The sequence below is a fragment of the Geotrypetes seraphini genome, chromosome 2 (genome assembly GCF_902459505.1).
Source record: "Geotrypetes seraphini chromosome 2, aGeoSer1.1, whole genome shotgun sequence".
Lineage (NCBI taxonomy): Eukaryota > Metazoa > Chordata > Amphibia > Gymnophiona > Dermophiidae > Geotrypetes > Geotrypetes seraphini.
In genome coordinates, this window is record NC_047085.1 from 449,269,230 (window position 1) to 449,283,059 (window position 13,830).

A 13,830-nucleotide genomic window follows, 5' to 3' on the forward strand; every position below is an offset into this window, starting at 1 on the left:
CTTCCGTCCGGTCTTCTAAGGCGTACTATCCCGCCTGTGTTCTTTTTTCTGTCACTAATATACCTGAAGAAGGATTTGTCCCCCTTTTTAATGTTTTTTGCCAGAATTTCTTCCACTTGAAGTTTTGCCTCCCTAACTGCCATTTTGACCGCTGTAGACCTGGTCCTATATTCTACTTTTTCCTCTCTTTTCTCCGTGCGCTTGTAGGAGAGAAACGCTTTTTTCTTCTCCTTAATGAGGTGCGAGATCTCCGCGGTGAACCATTGGGGTTTATTGTTTCTTTGTCATTTATTTACTGATTTTATGAAGCGGCTAGTTGCTTCATGTATGGTTGATTTCAGTGTTAACCACTTAGCTTCTACATCATCCGTCTCCGCTTGGTCCTGCAGCGTCTGATGGACGAAATCTCCCATGCGTGCGAAGTCTGTGCCCCAGAAATTGAGTACCTTTGTTTTCGTGTTTGATCTAGGGAAGCCTTTCCTAAGGTTGAACCATACTATGTTGTGGTCGCTGGAGGCTAGCGTATCTCCTACTGAAACCTCTGAGACGCTTTCCCCGTTGGTGAGTACCAGGTCGAGGATCGCCTGGGCCCTAGTGGGCTCCGTTACCATTTGTTTGAGACGTGCTCCCTTTATGGAGGTTAAAAGCCTCCTGCTACCGCTGGTTGTCGCTGAAAATGAGTTCCAGTCTGCATCAGGCATATTGAAGTCCCCTAGCAGTACAGCTTCTCCTCGTAGAGTGATATTCTCTATGTCTTCAATTAATTCTGCGTCCATGTCTTCCAGTTGTCTTGGGGGTCTGTATACCACACCTAGATACAGGCATTTTTCTCTGCCTCTTGCCAGGTTTACCCAGAGGGACTCCCTGGTGTACTTGACATTTGTGATCCTGGTGGTTTTGATGTCCTCTTTAATGTATAGAGCTACCCCCCTCCTAACCTGCCCTCTCTGTCCTGACGAAGTAGATTGTAGCCCGGTATAGCCATATCCCACCCATGTGAGTCCGTGAACCAAGTTTCAGATATTGCCACCACATCTAGGTCGGCATTCCTTATTTCAGCCTCCAATTCTAGAATTTTGTTACCTAAACTGTGTGCATTGACATACATGGCCCTCCATATCTTGTGTTTGCTAAGTCCCTGTGAGGCATATCCTACCCGGGTCGGTGTGACTCCCAAAGAACTGTTTGCAATGTGGGTACTTACCATGGACATGGAAGCGGAGTTTCGACTCACCTCATCAGGATAATTCCTTTCTGCACTAATATGTGAATGGGTACCCTCCCCAGACTTACCTAGTTTAAAGCCCTGTGAAGCAGGCGGGCTAGTCGGTGTCCGAAGACGTTCTTACCCCTACTGGTCAGATGGAGTCCGTCTGGTCCTTGAAGTCCTTGTAGCGCTTCCCCATGGTTTAGGAATCCGAAGTTCATATCCCGACACCATCCCTGTAGCCACTCGTTCGTCCTCAGGATACGTTCATCTCTGGCTCTTCCCTTGCCTCTAACTGGGAGGATCGATGAGAAAACCACCTGCGCTCCTGTCCGCTTCAGCCTCTCACCCAGTGCTCCAAAGTCTCTGGTGATGTTCTCTGGTGTGTTCCTGGCAGTGTCGTTGGTTCCTATGTGGACAAGAAGCATAGGAAAGTGGTCTCGGGGCGTGAGTAGTCTATCCAGACTGGCGGTGACATCTCGTATCCTGGCTCCAGGCAGACAGCAGACCTCCCTAGATTTGACCACGATATGTCCTTTCTAAAGATTTTCTTAGACATTTCTGCAGCATTTGACACTATTAATCATCAGATTCTCATGCTAAGATTAAAATCGTTGGGTATTGGTAGGAAAGTGTTGATCTGGTTCAATTCCTTTTTATCTGAAATGAGTTTTTGGGTCAATTATCTGGCTAGTAATTCTGATTGATGCCCTATTGCTGCAGGTGTATCCCAGGGATCTGCTCTGTCTGCTATATTGTTTAACATCAATTTGCAACCTCTTTGCCAGGTCCTATTACAGCTAGGTGTTATCATCTTTATGTGGACAATATACAGTTTATTGTTCCAGTTATAGAGTCATTATCCCAGGACAAGCAGGCATGATATTCTCACACATGGGTGACGTCATCTACGGAGCCCCAGCGCGGACAGCTTTTTCAGCAAACTTGCTAGAAGTTTCAAGTTTGCACACTGCACCACGCATGTGCTAGCCTTCTCGCCACTAGAGGGCGCATCCCCACCTCGTGGTCCTCAGTTCTTTTTCATCCGCGGAGCCAGAAGCCCTGTGGATAAAATTGTGCTATTTTTGCCTTCTGTCGCCGCGGCTGTGTTCGGAATTTCGACGCGGTCGCTGCGCTAAAGTTATTTTCTTTCTTTATTTACCCTGTTTTTAAAAAAAAAAAAAAAAAAAATTAATCTTTTTTCTTTCGCTCCGGGGGCTCCCGGTAGCCGTGGCCGAGGAACCTCGTTTGTTCCCGGCCTTGTTTTGGGCCCATGTCCCGACCCGTTACGGGTTTTAAGAAGTGTGGTAAGTGTGAGAGGCTTTTGTCCATCACTGACCCTCACAGGTGCTGTATTCGGTGTTTGGGGCCCCATCACCCTACAGCATCGTGCCCTAAGTGTGCCACCTTCCAGAAACGGGCCCTTACTCGGCGCAAAGGCCGCATGGCGGATCTCTTTGCCGTCGATACCCCGACGGGGAAGGCCTCGAGCTCGGCCTCGGCTTCGGCCCCGGCCTCGACCTCGGCCTCGACGTCGGAACCCTCGGCTCCCGCGAAGCCGGTTGCCTCGCAGAAGCAAGCCCCGGGTAAGTCTCCACTTCCTTCCTCAGTTTCATCTGCCAGGAAGCCATCCTCGGGCTCGTCGTCGGCGGGACCGTCGACCTCGACCCAGCCCAAGATGTCGAAGGGGTTAGCCCCGAGGGAATACTCGATACCGAGGTCGCCCTCTGCGGAGCGTCCCCAGGTGTTACCTCAGGGTCTCACCGTCCCGGCGTTCCAGGAGTTGCTTCGCGCTTTGATCTCCTCGGAGCTTTCCGGAGCCATTGAGACCTTACAACAGGCTTCGGCCTCGTCTTCGGTCTCGGGGGCCCCGCAGGTGGTGACCTCGGCCTCGGGCACCGGCCTCTCTGCGGCCGAAGCCCCCTCGGCCTCGGCCTCGACCCTTCCCTCGGACCCGATCCGGGTGAGTCAGCCCGAGGTCAGTGTGCGATCCCGAGACAAGCAGCGCCGGGTACGCCGGATCTCCTCTTCCTCGTCCCCGAGGTCGTCACGGGGATCCTCGCCCTCGAGTAAGCCTCGGGCGAAGCACCGTCTTAAACGGTCGAAGCGGTCTCGAGCCTCGTCTCGGAGGAGTCGTCACTCGACTCCGCCCGAGACCGGAGCCTTGCGGGTCGAGGAACTCCGCCTCGACAACCCAGATCTTTTACGGTCCCCGATCAGGGAGAGTTCCCGTGCCTCCTCACCGAGGCGGAAGGGACGGGCCTCTATACCCCGTACCCCGGGGGGTTCCCCACGGGGGTCTCTTCGCCGGACGGTGTCCCCGACTCCTTCGAGGTCACGGGATCGTGCCTCTTGGGGTTCGGGGTCCGGGGGTCAGGTCGGGTATTCTCGCCAGGCCTCTCCTTTCGGCTCGGTTGAGAAGTCTCGGTCACCCTCCCCGCCTGCACGGACATCTTCTTTTTCCAAGTTTGTCCATGACATGGCGAAGGCTTTGGGGGTGGACCTGACGGCAGGGTCGCACTATACCTCAGACTTTTTGGAGGAACAAGATTCTCCTGTCCCTCAACGGGAATCTCCCCGCCTTCCACTTCACAAGGTCCTCCTTCATACCTTACTGCGGAACCTTGAGACCCCTCTTACAGTGGCGGTAGTGCCCACTAAGATGGAATCCAAATACCGGACCCTTCCCCCTAAGGGGTTTGACAAGGGGCAGCTCTCCCATCAGTCGCTCTTGGTGGAGTCGGCTCTTAAGCGCACGCAGCCTTCTAGAGTCTCGGCTGCTGTCCCCCCGGGGAGAGAGGGTCGGACCCTTGATAAATTCGGCCGTCGGCTGTACGCGAATTCCCAGATGGCCACAAGGGTCCTCAATTATGCTTTCGCCTACTCTTCCTACCTCAGGTCCATGATCAAGGATCTGCCGGATTTTCAGGGGGTGATTCCGGAGTCGCACAAGGTTAAATTTGCCGCCTTTGCGTCAAACCTGTCCCAACTCAGATTCTATCTGTTCCATGCGGTCTATGACGCTTTTGAGCTTGCCTCGAGGGTCTCGGCTTGTGCGGTAGCCATGCGCCGGCTGGCTTGGCTACGGACCCTCGAGATGGACCCCAACTTGCAGGAGCGCTTAGCCAATTTACCCTGCATCGGGTCGGAGTTATTTGACGACTCCCTGGATGCGGCCACCAAAAAGCTTTCGGAGCAGGAACGCTCTCTGGCGTCTCTGGTTCGTCCAAAGCCTAAGCCGCCGGCTCAGAGGCCTTTTAAACAGCCGCCTAGGCGGTACCCGCAAAAATCTACACCGGCCTTTTCCAGGCCTCCACCCCGGCGCCCTACCCAACAGGGTAGAGGGGGACCCGCCAAAGCAGCTGCGCAGGGGGTGTCCAAACCGGCGCCGTCTTTTTGACGGGATGAGCGGCCGGGGGCTGGCCCCGCGAGGTCGCTCAACCCCCTGCCCATCGGGGGTCGGCTCACGGCTTTTGCCGAGACTTGGTCTGGGATTACGTCAGACGCATGGGTGCTCCGGACCGTCTCAGAGGGCTATTCGTTAAACTTCTCCAAACAGCCTACAGACAGGCCCCCCGGGGCGTGCCCGTCCAATCGAAGCCAGTTGACCCTTCTTCGAGAGGAAGCCGGGGCCTTGTTGAGCCTTCGGGCGGTCGAACGGGTGCCTCCCGACCAGCGAGGCAGGGGATTTTATTCCCGTTACTTTTTGGTCCCCAAAAAGACCGGGGACCTGCGCCCCATTTTGGACCTTCGGAAGCTCAACAAGTTCCTGGTCCGGGAGAAGTTCCGTATGCTGTCGCTTCCGATCCTATATACCCTGTTGGACGAGGGGGACTGGATGTGCTCCCTCGATTTGAAAGAAGCGTACACCCATGTTCCGGTGCATCCCGCCTTTCGGAAGTTTTTGAGATTTCAGGTCGGGGATTTGCACCTTCAATACCGTGTACTACCCTTCGGTCTGGCTTCGTCCCCTCGGGTATTCACGAAATGCATGGTGGTAGTCGCGGCTGCTCTGCGTTCCCGGGGGTTGCAGGTCTTTCCCTATCTGGACGATTGGTTGATCAAGGCCCCGACAAGGGAGGGGGTTATTTCAGCGACCCAACAGACTATCACGATTCTTCAGGGTCTGGGGTTCGAGGTGAACTTTCCCAAGTCTCACTTGCAGCCGACCCAATCCCTACAGTTCATAGGGGCCGTGCTGGACACGGTTCTCCTCCGGGCTTTCCTTCCTTCCCCGCGACTGGAGGCCCTGATTCGCCTGGGCCGACAGGTTTCGCAACTGAAGGTAGTTTCGGCTCGACGCATGATGGTGCTTTTGGGGCACATGGCGTCGACGGTCCAGGTGACCCCCTTTGCTCGGTTGCACCTGAGGATCCCTCAGTGGACCCTGGCTTCCCAATGGCGTCAGGACCGCGACCCGCTGTCTCGACGCTTGACTGTGACTCCGTCTTTCAGACGCTCGCTCCGTTGGTGGACCAGCTCTACCAATCTGTCCGGGGGTTTGCTCTTTCGCGTCCCTCCGCATTGCAAGGTCCTAACCACGGACTCTTCGGAGTATGCGTGGGGGGCTCATCTGGACGGTTTACGAACGCAGGGCCTATGGTCGGCCACAGATCGTCTGTGTCACATCAACGTATTGGAACTTCGTGCCATTTATCTGGCCGCTCGGACCTTCAGTCACCTCCTGCACGATCGAGTAGTTCTCGTTCGAACGGACAACCAGGTGGCCATGTATTACGTCAACAAGCAAGGCGGGACGGGCTCTTGGCCTCTGTGCCAGGAAGCCATTCGGCTTTGGACGTGGGCCGTCTCTCAGAACATTTTCTTGCGGGCGGTTTACATTCAGGGGGAGCTGAATTGTCTGGCAGACAAGCTCAGTCGTCTCCTCCAGCCGCACGAGTGGTCTCTGAACTCCCGAGTTCTACGCGAGGTCTTCGACCGATGGGGGACTCCTCAGGTGGATCTGTTTGCTTCACCCGAGACTTGCAAGCTACCCCTCTACTGCTCTCGGATGTACTCCCAGGACCGTCTCGAGGCCGATGCTTTTCTTCTCGACTGGGAGGGGAGGTTCCTTTATGCATTCCCTCCTTTTCCTCTGATTTTGAGAACGCTGGTTCATCTAAAATCGACCAGAGCCACTATGATTCTCATTGCGCCTCGTTGGCCAAGACAACACTGGTTCTCCCTGCTCCTTCAACTCAGTGTCAGGGAACCTCTGCTTCTACCTGTCTTTCCCTCTCTGCTATCTCAGAGTCGGGGTTCGCTGTTACATCCAAATCTTCAGTCGTTACATCTGACCGCTTGGTTCCTTTCCACTTGACTTCGATTCCGGTGTCTCACTCAGTGCGGGAGATCTTAGAGGCCTCTCGCAAGGTCTCGACTAGGCTTTGTTATTCCCAGAAGTGGACCAGATTTTCTTCTTGGTGTTCCACCAACCACCTGGATCCAGATTCAGTCCCTGTGTCTTCGGTACTGGAATATCTGTTGCATCTGGCGAATTCTGGTCTGAAGACGACTTCTATTCGAGTGCATCTTAGTGCAATTGCTGCATTTCATCATCATCTAGAGGGTCGTTCCCTCTCCTTACATCCTCTGGTTTCTCGTTTCATGAGAGGTCTTGTGAATGTTCATCCCCCTCTCAAGCCTCCCCCTGTGGTATGGGATCTTAATGTGGTCTTGGCTCAACTGATGAAACCTCCTTTTGAGCCTATTGATAAAGCTCTTCTTAAATTTCTCACTTGGAAAGTAGTCTTTTTGATTGCGCTCACGTCCGCTCGTCGGATTAGCGAACTGCAGGCTTTGGTGGCGGACCCTCCTTTCACGGTGTTTCATCATGACAAGGTGGTTCTTCGCACCCATCCTAAATTTTTACCTAAGGTTGTGTCTGATTTCCACCTCAATCAGTCCATTGTTCTTCCGGTATTTTTTCCAAAGCCCCATTCTCATCATGGTGAATCGGCGCTTCACACGCTTGACTGTAAGAGGGCGTTGGCTTTTTATCTCCAACGTACTAAGTCTCATCGGAAGGTTCCTCAATTATTTTTGTCCTTTGATCCTAATCGGTTAGGACATCCGGTTTCCAAGCGTACCTTGTCCAATTGGTTAGCTGCTTGTATCTCTTTTTGCTACGCTCAGGCTGGTCTCCCGCTCTCGGGTCGAGTCACGGGTCATAAGGTCCGGGCGATGGCAGCTTCGGTTGCTTTCCTCCGTTCTACTCCTATGGAGGACATATGTAAGGCTGCCACCTGGTCTTCGGTTCATACGTTCACCTCCCACTACTGTTTGGACTCCTTGTCCAGGAGTGACGGCCGGTTTGGCCAGTCGGTGTTACGTAACTTGTTTTCTTAAATTGCCATCTTCCCACCTGCCCTTTGTCTGGTTGGCTTGGAGGTCACCCATGTGTGAGAATATCATGCCTGCTTGTCCTGGGATAAAGCACAGTTACTTACCGTAACAGGTGTTATCCAGGGACAGCAGGCATATATTCTCACAACCCGCCCACCTCCCCGGGGATGGCTTTTCTTTACTGGAATATGGAACTGAGGACCACGAGGTGGGGATGCGCCCTCTAGTGGCGAGAAGGCTAGCACATGCGTGGTGCAGTGTGCAAACTTGAAACTTCTAGCAAGTTTGCTGAAAAAGCTGTCCGCGCTGGGGCTCCGTAGATGACGTCACCCATGTGTGAGAATATATGCCTGCTGTCCCTGGATAACACCTGTTACGGTAAGTAACTGTGCTTTTTCTGCAACTCTTGATTATTTAAGAGGTTGTTTTAATGCAATTAGTGTTTGGATGGTCAGCAATCAACTAAAATTAAATCTTGGTAAAACTCAAAATTTAGGTTTGAGTCAATCTGACAGATTGACCATCTTTCCTTCTGAAATTCTTTTTAATAGTGTTACTATTCCTGTACTTGATCAATGCAGATTTCTAGGTGTACTAATTGATTCTACTCTGTCTTTTAGGCCCCAGGTAAAGGCAGTAGTTTTAAGAAGGCTTAAAGATGATTTATCTATAATTAATTTTCACTCTGTTATAGTAGTAATAACGCCTCCTATTTTTTACTATTGCAACTTATTGTATCATTACATGCTTTGCAACTGTCCCAGAATGCAGCTGCAATAGTAATTGTCAATTTGGCTAGATATGAACATATTTTGCCTGTTTTATATTGTGTCTGTTTTATAAGGTGTTGACTAACAACAGTCCTCCTCTTCTATTGGCTTCTTTGTTTCAAAAGCATCATTTATCATGCTCTTTACACTCTACTGATAAAATGTTACTGTAAGTAAAATCCTTTAAACTTGTATAAACTTTTGCTAAATCAACTCTCAACGTTCTCAATCCAAGGTGTGTGTTTGTGGAATGCTTTGCCAGTGGAAGTTAGATCATTTTCTGGGGTTTTGCAATTTAGAAAACTCTTGAAAAACAGTACTTTCTGAATGTAGCTATCAGTAAATTTTATATCTGCAATCTGTATTTATTTATGTTTTTTATTAGGTCTTGTCAGGTAATTTAGTATATTACTATGTATGTTTAATTGTACCCTGCACAGAACTGGTGGATGTAGCCAGCTATAAGCTTTTAAAATCAATCAATAAATGGGGTATGGGTGTCTGAGAGAGAGAAGGGCAGAGTGGCTGAGGGCTGGTGGAATTGCCTATAATGACCAATCAGATTTCAGATTTCATTTTCCCAGAGCAAAGCTGAAACTGTATTGGTCACTAATGTCAACTTTTGTTGAGGTCTTCCTTTTCTCTTGTTCTTATAAATAGGCCCTGTCTAAGGCCCTCTTTTACTAAGGTGCGCTAACCGATTAGCACATACTACCGTATTTTCACGCAAATAACGCGCACCCGTGTAAAACGCGCACACGGGTATAGCGCGCTGAAATCACGATGATATGTACAAAAACTTTTGTATACCGCGCTCACGGGTATACCGCACATGATGCCCGACGCTCCTTTCGCCCGCCCTGACTTTCCGTGCGCTGTCCCGACTCTCCGTTCACCCCCCCTGACTTCCGTGCGCTGTCCTGTACCCCCTTGAAGGTCTGTCCCCATCCTGAAAGCCTGATGCCCCCCCGACGTCCGATACATCCCCCCCCGGCAGGACCACTCGCCCCCCCACCCCGAAGGACCGCCGACTCCCCAACAATATCGGGCCAGGAGGGAGCCCAAACCCTCCTGGCCACGGCGACCCCCTAACCCCACCCCGCACTACATTACGGGCAGGAGGGATCCCAGGCCCTCCTGCCCTCGACGCAAACCCCCTCCCCCCAACGACCGCCCCCCCCCCAAGAACCTCCGCCCGTCCCCCAGCCGACCCGCGACCCCCCTGGCCGACCCCCACGACACCCCCACCCGCCTTCCCCGTACCTTTCTGTAGTTGGGCCAGAAGGGAGCCCAAACCCTCCTGGCCACGGCGACCCCCTAACCCCACCCCGCACTACATTATGGGCAGGAGGGATCCCAGGCCCTCCTGCCCTCGACGCAAACCCCCTCCCCCCCAACGACCGCCCCCCCCAAGAACCTCCGACCGCCCCCCCAGCCGACCGCGACCCCCCTGGCCGACCCCCACGACCCCCCCACCCCCCTTCCCCGTACCTTTGGTAGTTGGCCGGACAGACGGGAGCCAAACTCGCCTGTCCGGCAGGCAGCCAACGAAGGAATGAGGCCGGATTGGCCCATCCGTCCTAAAGCTCCGCCTACTGGTGGGGCCTAAGGCGCGTGGGCCAATCAGAATAGGCCCTGGAGCCTTAGGTCCCACCTGGGGGCGCGGCCTGAGGCACATGATCAGTAAAGACTGCACAGGAAGGGTACTTCCCATAAATTTAAGAAACAGCTTCGTGGCGTGATGCCGAAGTTTCCAATGCTTCAATGTCCAATGTCCCTTGAAGCATTGGAAACTTCGGCATCACGCCACGAAGCTGTTTCTTAAATTTATGGCAAGTAAATCAAGAGGAACATATTAAAAATTTGATTTTTTTTTATGGAGTTATGACAATTTTAATACAATCCAGTAGGGATGGGCTGTTGGTCCCATGTCATTGCAAAACGCCAATGACATATCCCATCTCGTTGTTAACAAATGAAAATGAGTAGAAAAACAGCATTTTTCATTATTTCATTTGTTGATATAGTTCACACTCTTTGAAAAGGGGGACACTTTCTAAAGAGTATGCACTATTTCCAGAGAGTGCACACATACTCTTTCTTTGAAAACAGTGTGCATTCTCCATGATATAGCTCCTATAATGAACAAATACCTAGAAAAAAGAACAAAATAGACATTCCTGGAAGTGGCATGGGAAAAAAAAACATGAAATAAAAATTTTTCTGGCTGTCCATCGCTACATTCCAACGTTCCCTTCCATATTAAAGACACAGGAGATCAACATAATGCAAGGATCTTAAATATATCAATAACTCTAGTATATAATATTGAGAAAACATTTTAACTATCCAGCTATTTAAAAAAAAAAAAAAAAAGAATCCCTAATATAGATATTACCTTTATATTTCAGATGCAGGGAATACTGGGACAAGTACCTGACCAGAGGCTTTTAACAACTGAGCAACAACAAATGGTATGTTGACTTTTTTAGTTTTGAAACTGGAATGAATGAAGTTTCTGTTTATTTGAGATCACTCCTTGATCGTGCATAGAAATCTTTACAACCTAGATATACTACATCAACCGGCTCACCTTTATCCACATGTTTATTCATGCTTTCAAAAATATGAAGCAAATTGGTGAGGCAAAATGTCCCTTGGCTGAATCTATGTCTGTCTTTGTGTTCAGTAATTTTATTCTGTGAGGAAGAGGCAGTTCAAAGTTCAGAGCAAAAGTATGTTTTTGGGGGGAGGGGTGCAGCAAGAGAAGGCCTGGTCCCTGTGGGTTTAGTTGGAAGTCCTTGGGGAATAGAAAGGAAGACCTGACATAGAGTCCAGAGGGAAGGGGATGTTTTCCCAAACCATAGCCTGGAAAACCCTGGCCTACATTTCAGCTGCCTATCTTTATTGCTAGACTGTAGCAGCCATAAGCTGATTTTGGCAGGGGAATTTATCTCCGATCGGCTGAGCCGGCAGGGCTCCCTGAAGAGTCCTACCGACTCAGCTGATCAGGGAGGAATTCTTCTGCTGCAGTTAACTGATCCAGCTGCAGTGGACACAGGACCTCTCCAATCAGCAGTTGGGATGCTCACTCCCTCCTGCCTGACACCCAAAACCCCCCACCCCAACGGCGATAGGTAGGAGGGATGCCTACTCCCTCCTGCTGCTGGCACCCCCCCCCCCCCGAATCCCTGATACCCCTCAACCACTGGGGCAGATCAGTCCATGTTGTTCCAAAGGGTGTAGAATCAAGTGAGTGGGAAATTGATGGATGTGGGGACTCAGTATAGAGGGTCAGTGAGAATTAAGTGCATCCATGGAGCAGCTACCAGCTACCACTTATATTGGAAGATAGAGGAACAGCTGGAGGTAGCCATTTTGCCAAGCTTACCATTCAAGATAGTTTTTGGGAGGGAATTGGCCTATTTCTCCCAGAACCTATGGGGCTTGCAATGCAGGGTAGCTACCAGGTCTCAGGCTCAGAGAAAGGAAGTGGAAGACCTTAATGAGGAACCCCTGGGGCAGATTTTTCCCTATCAAAATGAGATTTTAAGCCGCCAGGAAGGGAGTGTAAGTCTAGATAAATTCAGAAGGGAGCATGGAGGGACAGAGCCCAGTCCCTGGGTCAGGCCAAGGCAAGTCGCAGACTATGTGAGGACCAGGTTTCCTTACTTTTCCCAGGAGCAGTGGTGGTGGTATCCTGCCTTAAAGAAGGCTTTTGAGCAGGTAGGGAGGCATGGGTCATCAGGTGGACCCCAGTTTTCAGATGAGCAAGGCCTCCTGTATAGACAAATGATGGCCTCCAGCCAAAGGAGAATATAAGAAACAATTGGTTGTTTCCCAGGCCTTTAGGAGAGCAATAATATGGCTAGCTCATGATCACCCTTTTTCAGGCCCTAAAGGGCTACAGAATATGCTGGCACAAATTCTGGAGAGGTTCTATTGGCCTGGGATCTATCAGGAGGTACAGAGATATTGCAAAAGTTGTCCCCAGTGCCAGAGGATTTTGGAAAGATATCCTACCTATAACTCGTTCTGGACTCTTTGGGGACAATGGTCTAGAAAACTAACTAACTAAATAAATAGTTGGGTACCTTTAGTTCCTTTGCTTGCTGTGAACATTAGCTATGAATATTGTGAGACCCTTAGAAAAAATGCCCATGGGGTTTCTATACATATTGGTAATTCTAAATAGAGCCGCCCACTTTAGGCTTTTCCCTTGCATTGTACATTTTCTCAAACTGTTCTGTGAGATAAGAATCTCCTGGAGGAAACCTATGGATCAAGGGTCCAATTTCAAATCCAGAACCATGAGGCAGTTATGGAAGGTCTTTGGCATTAAACATATAACTGTGGCCACTTACCATCCCCAAACTAAAAGGATGGTAGAGCGTTTAAATACAACCTTCAACGCCATGTTATGGAGGGTGGGGGGGGGGGCGTATATGGTAAATATGAGGCCTGGAACCAGTTACTACCCTTTGTGTTATACTCCTACTGGGAGAGTATAGAGTCTTCTGTAGGGTTTTCCCCTTTCAAAATGTTGTATGGGGAACACATGGTGTTCTTATGTTCTTATGGAGTAGAGGTAGGTTATAGAAATAGTCAGGGACCACTGCTCAGGCAATAGGCCTGATGGGCTGCCGCGGGAGCGGACCGCTGGGCGAGATGGACCTCTGGTCTGCCTCAGAGGAGGCAACTTCTTATGTTCTTATGTGTCCTAGATATACTCAAAGAACAGTGGGTGGAGGAAGGAGAAAGTCCCAGGCTAGTAGGCTTGTACTTATGGGACTGAAAGGGCCGATTGTCCAGGCTTACAAGATACACATGTAGCCAGGCTAGGCAAAAGCATTATTATCATCAGGACACTAGGGGAAGGAGATTCAGGAAAGTCCTACTGATGGTTTTTTCATTCCCACACAAGTTTAGCTCCCAGTGGAGAGGTCCCTGGACGTGGATAGAAGAACCCTGCTTTTATGAAATAGAAAACCTCAAAGGAAAAATGCAAATGTACCATATTAATATTTTAAAATCCTGGATATTCCAGGAGGCCTTGGTAAATTTTCTATCTGAAGAGGGATCAGAAGACATTGGAAGCCAGGTTGATGACATGGGTGAAGGGAGTAAATCCCAGATTACCGCCACACTTACCTATTGCTAGAGGGAGGAGGTTGAGAAGTTGTTACGGGAATTTAAGGATAAAGAAAGTGTTTATGAACATCTTGAAAAATTGACGGTGGACAAAGCGATGGGATCAGGATATTGAGGGAGCTCAGAGAGGATCTGGGGGGTCCTATTAAAGATTTGTTAAACAAATCTTTGGAGACGGGAGTGAATCCTGAGGATTGGAAAAGAGCAGATGTGGTCCCTATTCACAAAAGTGGTCGCAGAAATGAAGTGGGAAACTACAGACTGGTAAGCCTCACTTCGGTTATTGGAAAAATAATGGAAGCGTGCTGAAAAAAAGGATAGTGACATTCCTAGAATCAAATGGTTTACAGGATCCGA

At 50.3% G+C, this 13,830-nt stretch overlaps 1 protein-coding gene across 7 annotated transcripts in view; it reads left to right on the forward strand.

Annotated features, from left to right (window-relative positions):
- The window catches only part of CCDC7 (coiled-coil domain containing 7), a 730,660-nt gene that overhangs the window by 429,205 nt on the left and 287,625 nt on the right, over nucleotides 1-13,830 (forward strand). For all 7 annotated transcript variants that reach the window (XR_004538163.1, XM_033931492.1, XM_033931495.1 and 4 more), the window contains one exon: nucleotides 10,734-10,796. Coding sequence is in view for 6 of the 7 variants with exons in the window: in XM_033931492.1 (XP_033787383.1) it covers nucleotides 10,734-10,796 (63 nt within the window). In the remaining variant the exon portion in view is untranslated. The remainder of the gene's footprint in view (nucleotides 1-10,733; nucleotides 10,797-13,830) is intronic.